This window comes from Podarcis pityusensis (assembly GCF_964106645.2).
Source record: "Podarcis pityusensis genome assembly, chromosome: 13".
NCBI classification, from domain to species: Eukaryota; Metazoa; Chordata; class Lepidosauria; order Squamata; family Lacertidae; genus Podarcis; species Podarcis pityusensis.
Window position 1 is genome coordinate 27,045,603 of NC_138038.1, and position 10,941 is coordinate 27,056,543.

Sequence of the window (10,941 nt, forward strand, 5' to 3'; positions counted from 1 at the left end):
AATGCAGTCCTGCACTTGAACAAAGATTGCAAATATGTGTGCATTAGGGGGACACGTGCACAATATATTAGTGAAAATAACACAGTAAAATGCAATCTGTTAGGAGAAATTGCTTACAACAATGTATCCGTTAATCTAAACTCAGTACAAAAAAAGGTTTATTAGGAGAAATTTGCACCAACCTGTTGGAGAAGTTTTATAAGGATTTGAAAAAACAACAACCTTCAAATGGCTGTAGAAATGTAGAGATCTGAATTTGAGATGGGGGAAAGTGAGGAGCTGAAACCAATGGACCTTTCCATCCCCATCTCCGAGGGGGTCTAAAATCCATGCTTTTTTGTTTTTGTTTTTGACTTGCTTAACTCCAAAGTCCAGAAAAATTGCCTGTCTTTGCAGGGGAAATTTCCCCTTAGATTTCATGAGGTTTGCCAGGCCGGAGTTTGAGAGCCCCCTGTGCTAACCTGTTTTGGAGCGCTGCAGCTGTTGCTGCTGCTGTGTGGTGGCCGCACTAACTCTTGTCTCCTTTCTCCCTTTCTCATGCATGGTGTGTGGTGAATGCCTCTTTCCACCAGGGACCCTACTTAGTGCATGGGGAGGAGCCGCTCGACCCAGAGCACACCAGCCTCCACGACTATGCGGGGCAGCTGGCTGGGCATGGCCAGATCCGCGCCGCGCCGCCCCCCTCCCACTTTGCCGCCCGGGGCCTTTCCCGCCAGGACACCTTTGATTCGGAGACGCAGGGCAGCCGCGACTCTGCGTACACTGACCCGGCGGATTCCTGCATGGACATCGAGACCGACCCCTACGAGGAGCCGGAGCCTCGTCGCGCCCACTGCCTGGGCCACCGCCGCCTCCAGGGGTCCTGGGAACCCGAGGAGCCAGAGCAGCAGCGGGGCCACCTCCGGGGGCACCGCCACCCCCAGCGTCAGGGCTCCTGGGAGGCCGAGGAGCCCGACCGGCAAAACCACAACCGGTCTCTTCGCGGGCACGGCAAGGGGCGGGAGCGCTATTGCCAGAGCGAGGAGGAGGAGGGCTTGCGCCGCAACCACAACGACGTAGAGGACTGGGCGCGAGATGCCTATATCCGCTAAGGCCCTGAGGGACAGGGCTTTTATCCGCTGAGGGAGAGGCCTCTTCCCACGCAGAGCCTTGGGGACAGGAGCTGTCTTCAGTTGCCTGGCACCCGGGGGTAGGTCCAGCCTCTCCGGAGGATTGTCCTTCACCCACCAAGCGGTTTGTGGGCAGGCATATAGCGTTTGCGCCTCAGAAGCAGCGCCATCGCTGGCCAGGTCTGTGCGTGAACTCCCTTTCCTCGCCACCCTTCTCTGGGGACACCCTCCACCCCCCCACCCGCCCCTCTGCCTTGCCATTTGTGCCAACAACCTCTTGGACCACCCTCGTCCTGCCAGCCAGCCAGCCAGCACTGCCTGGCCTTTTCCCTCAAGGTCACAAATAATCACATATACCTTAAATAACGAAAGCTCCCCTCTCTCCTCAGAGGCCCCCTCGTGGACCTGGAGAGGGAGAGGGCCAGTCTCCACTGGTGCCTGGAATCACCCCAACACTTGGGTGGCAGCTGAGGTAGACCAGCTGACCGTGTGCTTGCTGGCTGCCCCTCCTGAGATCCTGCGTGCCTCGCCCCATGCAAGGCCAAACTGCTCCCAAATGAAGAATCCGGCCCTCTCCCCTCTATAGGTTTACACCATCATAGACCTCTTTCTTTGCCTGTCTCGTGGTGCTTTCCCGGCCCAACCGCTGGGGTGCGGGTGGGTGGGGTGGAGGAGAGGCAAGGGGAAGAGTAAAAACCATCTCCTAGTTTTCTGTCATAGGATCAGCTTCTCTGCCAGATCCTCTCCAGTGCCTACGAAAGAGAAATCCAACCCCGGCCACCTTAAGCTCTCCAGTCCAACCCATCCTCCAGTGCCTCAGCTCACGACCCTCTTGGATGTATGTCACCTGTTGGGCAGATCCTGGGCATGCGGGGTGTGTGCATGTGTGTGTGTGTTGTTGTGTGCCGCGCTTGGCAGGGAGAAAGGCTCCGGACTGTCCGTGTTCATAACCAGCTGTGGTTTTGCTCTTAACGCTGAGTTTGGAGACCTCTTTCCAGCACGTGTGATAGCTTGGTTGGCCTGGGGTGTTTCGCAGGTGAAAAGTAGAAAGGTATTGCCACCATTCTGAAACCAGAGAGGTGAAGTGATCCTTCCTGACTAAAAATGGCCGCCTGCTTACATTTGCTGAAGGTGTGCTGCCTTCTCTCACAGCAGAAAACTGAATCCATCCCACTGTTGCCTCTTCCTTTCGGAGGGTTGTCGTTGGGTTAGAATTTCCCTTTCCATCAAGACTCGGGGAAACCAGCCTGTCTCTGTCTTGCAAAATCAGACTCCTCGGGAGTTTAGCCAGTGTGTGTCGAGGGGAGCCAGTAGCAATTGCTGCTGTTCGTGGTTCTTGTATTATCTGCAGTTCAAGCACATGGCTCCCACTGGAAAGAAATGAACGGTGGGATGGATGGAGTGGGCCGCACAGCCGTTAAGTGCAGTCCTTTACCTGCCACCACTGACCCCTCCTGTGCCTGCTTTGGAGCTCGGGACCAAGTGGATCTGCGGAGGCTGTGGGTGGCCTTCAGCCTAGAAATTTTGTCCCTCCTTCTATAAACCCCAGAGGGAAAATTATAGCTGTGGTTGCTTCTTCAAATGTCAGCAGTACCCAGTAGGTTCCAGCTTACCCAGGCTCAGCTTTTGGGCTCTGCTCTTGTGCCAAAATCTGCCCTTAGGTGCAAAGACCACACTTTTGAAGGCTGACCCTTCACCCTTGCTCAGAATGTAACTGACACCCTTGACATCTGAATGCAACACACTTCTGGAGTTTGCCTTTTTTCCAGACATCTGACAACTATGTTCCACCTTCTCTTGAGGCTGCTAAGATAGGGTTTCGGGTAACTGGGGTGCTTTTTATTTTTGTTTCTTTAGCGATGTACATTTTATTCGTGGCATAATTCCCACAAGGCTCCCTGACCCAACTGAAGCCCATCCTCTGTTTCCATCATCCCCTTCTTCCCCTGTGTGGTTTGTAGCTCACACACTGGGTGCCCCAGTCTCCATTAAAACAGCACTGCTGACTTTAGCATGAATGTAAAATTATTTGAGGTGAAGAAACTGGAAACTTGATTGTCAGGCAGAAAATAGCATGTGAAACATGGCCTTAGATCAGCCCTTCAGGCCTTACCTGGGCTAAAGCTCTAGAGAGCTTGGCATCTTCAGCTAAGCGGGAGAAAAAGACGCTTAATGTGGCCTATGACCTAATCTACAAGTGCACCTGACAGGAACATATGAGCGATGTAAAATTAAAGAAGGCAAGGTACAAGACTAATTGAATGAGAAATGCAGGTTGGAAATTGGAAACCTTGCTGGCTTGGGGAGGAGCCTGCTCTTGTTGCCAGGAGGACAGTGGACTTGATATCTTCCTGTTCTTTTTCAGCTACAGTGAATCCATCCCCTTCCCAAAAAAATCAATTTGTAATTCCCACAGACATTGCCAGATACTGTTGGTTCTACTGTTGGGGGTGGGGGCGATATTCTGTTAGGGTTGCTGGTGTTGGTCCCATATTTTAAGCTGCTGTCCCTTATCCCAGAGCCTTGTACATCCACCGCACTTTAATGGACATCCTTTATATCAAACGCCGCAGTTCAAAGCGTTGCTTGTTTTCGAAATATTGACCTGGGAGCCTTGGAAGTCCTTTGCGTGTTGAGACATAAAAGACCTTGGAGACAGGAATAGAACACCTGAGTTCCTTAGGTCCAACTTAGCTTTAGGTTGTTGCGTTTTGTGCCACGACCAGGGGATTTAAAATACAAAAGGACAAAAGTGGACCTGGTACACCTTCAAGTTTGCTTCTACGGTGGATTTCACATGTCTGTCTCTCTCCCCTACTGCTTTTAAGAGATACAAATTCACAAGGTCAAGTGCTCTCTACACAACGTTCTCCCCCCCTGAAACTCAGCCTTTCTTGTTAGGCAAGAGTTGTAAAATACCAGCAAAGACAAATATGGCAAAGAGGATTTGAACAATGAGAAAAGTGAATTGGTTGCTTAACAAGTTAATTTAAGAGAGTTTATTTTATATTATTTATTCTTAACATTGTTCCGTGGGGTAGGGATTCCTTGGCCAAACTTGAATTCTTTGTAGTAAATAGCTTCACCAGAAACCCTTATAACTGGAGGTACTGCATAAAGTGGGGAGGCATTTTCAAGAATGTGCTACTGAGTTTTCAGATAATGAAGCATGACCAGTCCCATCCCCTGGCTTATATTTGCATCCCTCTGATTTATTCTCCACTTTGGGTTGTTTTGTTGTTTAATTTGGGGGGTTGGGGGGTAGAGAAGGCTATTGGATATAGAGAATAAATTCTGCCATGTCTCTGCCTCGCCATTATTACAATTGATTTTTCAGTGCTCCAATGACCCAGCCCCATTACCATGGGAATAAAAGTATTTTATAAAATGCATTTTGACATTTTTATTGCGATGTGGAAGAACAAAAAAATGCACGCACACAAACACAGCCCCCAAAGGAGGGAGTGCTGGGGTGTTGTTTCAAATATCCAGACCTTTCCCTGTGTCAAAAAGATACCTCACACAGAAAAGCAACCTGTAAACATGTGGAACCAGCAACGTGAGAGCTTTTGAGGGTACTGATGTGTCAAGAAATCCAAGCTGCTACACAGCAATCCCCCAGAAGGGTGGCTGTTGTAGGGGGTGGCTGTCAGAAAAGCAATGTGAAACTACCTTTAATGACAAGTGCTATCACAAAGTATGACCTTGTGAACATGACCTTGCCTCTGATTCTTATCTAGCTGAAATGGTATTCACATTCAGGCTTAGCAAAACTGCAAGGCTTGTAGAAGTGTAAAAAAAAAGAGAGATGTTTTACAGAGAACCCTAAGAGAGTCAAAATGCACAATGATGCCTGAGTATGCTTAGCAGGTGTGCAAAGTAGACTGATGGGGGGGCACAAGAAGGGAGGGGAAATGGAACACAATATCCCAAAAGAGGTCATTGTTGGCTGTAACCCTAAACAGGTTTACTCCATACAGCAATGTTTTATTTACATATGTGTGTACACCACCAGAGCTTTCCAAACTTTTCATGTTGGTGAAACACTTTTTAGACATGCATCATTTCGCGGCGCAGTAATTCCGTTTTACTAGCAAACCGGAGGTTAAACTAACCCCTTTCGAGCCCCAGAAGGAGCATGACGCATCTACACACTGCAGCTGACACACTAATGTGTTTGGAAAGCTCTGGTGTAACCCTACTCTGTGCACAGGATTGTTTTGGGCATGGAAACGGATGTACATAGTTCACAGGTGGAGACACTGCCATTGTGATGCTTCCACCATGGCACCCCTTCAAACTCAAGCACAGGTCAGAGTGTCTGTGGAGCAAGAAGGGAAGCTCTGCAGCTCAGGGGTGGGGCATCTGCCTGGCGTGTCGAAGGTCCCATGTTCATTCCAGGTAGGGCATCTCCATTTTGTCTGCACCCAGGCAGCTCTGGCGTACAGGCTCTCAGTCTGTATACACACTATATACATCTGAAGCACATTCTTTCCCTCAAAGAATTCTGGTCGCTGTAGTTCGATAACAGTTGCTGGGAGCTGCAGCCAAGTGAGGGGTAGACTACAGTGCCCAGAATTCTTTGAGGGAAAGAATGTGGTTTGAAGGCATAGTGTGTAGCACACAGCCTTGTTTTCTCTAGGCCTGGTGTTTCAGTTTTTCCTCACATTTCTCCTTCAGCTTTCCTTCTTCCAAAGCTGTACTGTCTGGCTACCTGCCCCTGCTCCAGCAAGGCCTCTGCTCTCTCCTGTGAGCACAACCTTTGGCCACCACCCATTTTACTCCTTTCCTTCAGCTACCCCAACCTCCTTGGTGCCTGCCTTCCACTCTCAGCTGCCCAGGGCACAGCCTTCCAGCCCAGCACTCTTGCCTGGTATCCATATTTCCCCTCACAGAGCCACAATTTCCAGAGCGGTTTAACAAGCAATCCCTTTCTGTACAGGACTTTTGAGAATTGTAACTCTGTAAGGGGAATAGGGGTCTTCTAACAATTCTCATTGCCTTTCACGAACTACAGTTCTCAAAATTCTTGGGGCGTGTGTGTGTCATGAAGTGGTATCATAGTGCTTTAAATATCATGTGGCCTTGGTGGCAGTATGTCTCAGAATACTGAGTGCGTGGGGTGCGTGGCCAAACTACATTGCCATCACTATTGGTTGGATAAGATGTTCAGCCCAAATCCAGCCCCCACAACAAACCAGATTACAGCAAAGGTGGCGCTGGTTAAATCAGACCCCCCTCCCCCAAGTCCAAATCCAGCACCCCATTGCATACAGAAGTCTTGCGCTCCACAGACCTGGACGGAGCCACATTGGATTTAATGAAAACAGCAAGAATGCCTGAACTTATGTGCTCGGGACTTCAACTTCCCCTGGTGTTCGCTGGTAAGTGTTGTTGTTGTTTAGTCGTTTAGTCGTGTCCGACTCTTCGTGACCCCATGGACCAGAGCACGCCAGGCACTCCTGTCTTCTGTCGCTGGTAAGTACTGCTGCTAAACTATTTTTTGTTTTTACTAGAAGATTTTTCTTGGGTAACAAAAGTACATACAGCATCTCTGTTATCAATTCATAGTGTCAGCTACAATTCAGTGTGAGACCTTATTGTGTGTCAGGGTCTGAGGCATGGGGAGCAGAGGGAGTGGCACTTTAGCAGGCTGAGGCAGACAAAGGGCCACAGCCCAGCTCCTAGCTGGCCAGATGGGGCTTGCTAGCTCTGGGAGGAGAGGTGTGACTCCTCAGCTGAAGTAGGCTTAGAACAGGTGAGGGTCACCTGCCTCTTCAAGCCCAGGTGCTGCAATCAGCATGCAAAGTACAAAAGGGAAGCAGGGCTGAGGGGCTGGGTCTGATCAGCTGCCCATGTTGAGGGACCTCGGCCTGGATGCTCCTGGGCTTCTGTGGGACTGTGCTTTGGGTTTGATTCTGGACTGTATCTTGACTGCTGGACTTCAGACTTGAACTTGGACTGTGTTTCCTGACCTCTGGATTTTGCTTGTGTGGATTGACCTCTGGACCTGGCATATTTACTTGCTGCTAGGTAGGCCAGGGGTTGAGGACATGTTTCTTTCAACAGCATGAATGACCGGGGGGGGGGGGGGGGAGGGCAACAGTCTCTAGATAACACAAGGAAGCAGGAAAAGTTTCCTCCCAGTGGCGGAGGAAGGGGAGTGCAGGGGGTGTCATCACTGGGGGGGGGGGTGACAAAATGACAAAATGAGTTTTAAAAAATAAAAATTGGGCTCATGAAACTTTTTAGTTCAGTCAACAAACATAGCTAAACGCGACTGGCACTGGGCACCGCGCCACACCACGGGGACCGGCACTTAGTGCCAGGCCTGCAGCGTGCCCAAGCCACACATGTCTCCTGGGAGTGACGTGGTGGTTTGGGCGCCTGCAGGCTGTGCACTGCCTGAAACTGGATTAGGCTGCCATAACTGCTGTTTGCTATAGAAAAGCCATTCACACAATTCCTTATTGCATGAGTGGTGTCTCTAGCTCAGACCCCCGAAAGACATACCCTCCCACATTTCTTTGATGAAAATAGGGACGTCCTATTCCATAATAATAATTTTATTCCTTATACCCCGCCTATCTGACTGGGTTGCCCCAGCCACTCTGGGTAGCTTCCAACATATACTATATAAAAACATAATAAAACATTAAACATTAAAAAAAAAACTTCCCAACACAGGGTTGCCTTCAGATGTCTTCTAATCTCCTTGGCTCGGGGTGACATAACTCTGTACCCTCCAACATTTATCTGATGAAAATAGGGACGTGATTGGGAACAGTGGGACATTCTGGAACCAAACCAGAAGCCAGGATGGCTTCTGTAAATGAGGACTGTCCATGGAAAATAGACTTGGAGGGTCTGCCAGAAGAGAAGCTCTCATAAATGCCCCACTCTAGCTATGCCCTTGGGACTCTTCTTCCCTGTGCTGTCCCCAAGAATTGTTGCAACTGCTAAGGCACAAGGTCGAACGACGTTATAAAAACATTCATGTACTGATTCAGCTCTGTGGTTTTTTTTTAAAAAAAATTGGCAAGGTGTACCTTGCCTCCACAATTGTCCTTGTATTAGCTCTCCTTTCAGCTGCCTTATAAACAAGCTACGTTTGTCCTGCATATCCTGAAGTGGAAAGAGTCTAGCATCAGCCCAAGAGGTATTTCTGACTCTGGCACCTCTCAAGAGAATCGTCAAGTTTCTCAAGCACTTGCTGAGCTGAGCTGCCCAAGCACAGGCTTCAAAACTGAAGCAGATACTGACAGTTGGAACTGCTGGGTTCATGCAAATTCGCAAAGCCTCCTCTGTGGCTTCACTGCTTTCCTTTGCACTGGGAATAGGGGGGAAAATATTTGGTCCTGTTTGTATTTACAGCTGAATTTATCAAATCCACACTTCACAACACAACATGGCAACCAAAACACGGGCAGTCCTCCAAATTCATAGTCCTCCTAGTCTTGTGATGCACTTTTCCAACCATTGTTTACAAAAATGCATGTATTGGGGTGTTAAGTTGTGGGCAAACATATCAGACAACACAGCGATTCTTCCAAAGCAGCTCTTTATTTGTAAGCTGGAACAGAACTGAACTGAGGAGCTCAGTCAGCCTGCTTATATAGAGCTCCACTAGAATGCAACAGTAACCATTTTCTGTAACTAGCCAATCACTGAACGTCACTTTCGATCCTTCATTTGCATAACTATCTACAGTATCCCCTTGCTGGCCCAGGGTGAGAACTTCAGTACATAACATAGGGGGTAAAGGAAAACGTTTGGAGGGAAAAAGAACATACAAAATCGAATTGTATTGGGAAACATTGTTTGGGCGGGGGAAGTGTGCACTGGTCAGAGCTACAAAGGTATGTTTATAAGGAGAAATTTGTGCTGAAATACCAAATATTTCTCATGAGGATTTAAAAAAAAAAAAAAAAAGCAAATTGCTGCAGGAACATGGAGAACTGAATTTAAGATGGGGAAAATGAGAACTTAGGAGAACCAGAACACACAGGTCTTTCCATCCTTGCCCCCACGGTCACCTCTGCTGATCCAAGTACTGTATTTGGATGTGGGCAAGGGTGGAATCGCATTTAATGCCTGCAAACTAAGGATTAGCAGTCTGTGGCCCTCCAGTTATTGCTGGGGTCCAGCACCCATCAGTCCAGCCGTCATGGTCAATGGGCATGTAACCCAACAAAATCTGGAGGGCCGCAGGTTCCCCCTCCCTTCTGCAAATGTCACTCATCTCTCTGGTTAGGTACAATTGTGACTTCATGCTAATCACACATACAAACAGGGAGGACCAAGAGGTTTGGTAAAGCATTGGGCACTCCCTGCGCCCAGTGTCGTACGTATTGCCCCCAACAGCACCTGGGCCCATGGAGGTGCATGCCATTTCTAGTAAACCCCATTTGCTTCACAGAGCTACAATTCCCAGAGTTCGCCTGGGAAGAGGTATGGATTGTTCAACCACTCTGAGGACAGTAGCTTTGTGAGGGGGATAGGGGTCTCCTAACAACGCCTAGCACCCTTCACAAACTACAGCTCCCAGAATTATTTGAGGGGGAAGCCATGAAGTGGCATCACATGCTTTAAACATATGGTGCGAATGTGTCCTTAATTACACACACACACACACACACACACACACACACACAGTGCTTTTTTCTAAAAAGAATGTTGGGGTACTCTGATTTTGACTCAAGAAAATCACCATTTATAGTTCAAATTGGGGAAACTAAATACAGTAAATGGTCAAAAATACAAAGATTCACAAAATGTTTAGGGGTATGTGTACCCCTGCGTTCCCCCCCCCCCCAAAAAAAGTACTCTGTGTGTGTATACACGCACTGCTTTTTTTTCTATAAAAATAAGTGCCGGTACTCACCATGAAGTTGTTCCATTAAGTGCCACACTTTTTAACAACAAAAAGAGGTGCCAGTACTGCATATCCTTGAGTACCCCCTTTAAGAAAGCACTTTTAAATAATCAGTGGCACTTTCTTCTTTACCTAATGGTTAATATGTCCCTTCTGGGAAAGCCAGGCAGATGTACTCTACTCCTGACTTCTCTCCAAGCTACTAGAAACCCAGCTCTGTGGAATCAGCACAAGCGAGTTAGTGTTTGTTGGCACAGGAAATTATATGCTCAACTTCTGCTCTCTCAGCCCATGCTTTTGCTACAGACAATGGAGAGAAAACTGTGCCACTAAGCCAAACCTCAGCTGGTGCTGGACACAGCTGACGGATGGCCGGCCAGCCAAGAGCCACTCAAAGAAGTTATCCAGCTGTCGTCTAGCAGTTTCACTGGGGATTATTATGGTGGGATGGGGGTGTAAAAGAATGCATAGGGGCACGGTTTATTGGCTGAAATCCAGGTGTTGATCCCATCCTGTTCCTCAGGGCTGTGGACATTTAATTATGAATAAAATTAATGCCCCTGTTTGTTTAATCTCAGCCCAGTGTGGTGCCCAGACACAACTTCTGAAACAGGAAGACAGGCTCAGGGAGAGATGTGCTCCATACGGAGAGCTTATCTCCACCCCACCCTGTCGTGGCTTGAAATGGACACACACAGGTGAATTTTTCCAACACCAGTCACAGGGGGGGACAGAAGGTAGATGATGATCCATAAACTAATCACCAGCCCAATTTCTGGGGGTGGGGGTGGGGAGGAAGAAGCTTTACAGCAGGCATCCTCAAACTTGGCCCTCCAGCTGTTTTGGGACTACAACTCCCATCATCCCTAGCTAACAGGACCAGTGGTCTGGGATAATGGGAATTGTAGTCCCAAAACAGCTGGAGGGCCAAGTTTGGGGGTGCCTGCTCTATAGGAT

The 10,941-nt window shown here is 48.5% G+C and overlaps 1 protein-coding gene across 6 annotated transcripts in view; it reads left to right on the top strand.

Annotated features, from left to right (window-relative positions):
* CACNB1 (calcium voltage-gated channel auxiliary subunit beta 1) overlaps positions 1-4,501 on the top strand; it is a 47,693-nt gene extending 43,192 nt beyond the window's left edge. For all 6 annotated transcript variants that reach the window (XM_080978611.1, XM_080978608.1, XM_080978607.1 and 3 more), the window contains one exon: positions 573-4,501. In XM_080978611.1, coding sequence (XP_080834737.1) covers positions 573-1,091 — 519 coding nt within the window. In that variant the 3' untranslated portion in view covers positions 1,092-4,501. The remainder of the gene's footprint in view (positions 1-572) is intronic.
* Positions 4,502-10,941: the final 6,440 nt, after the last annotated feature.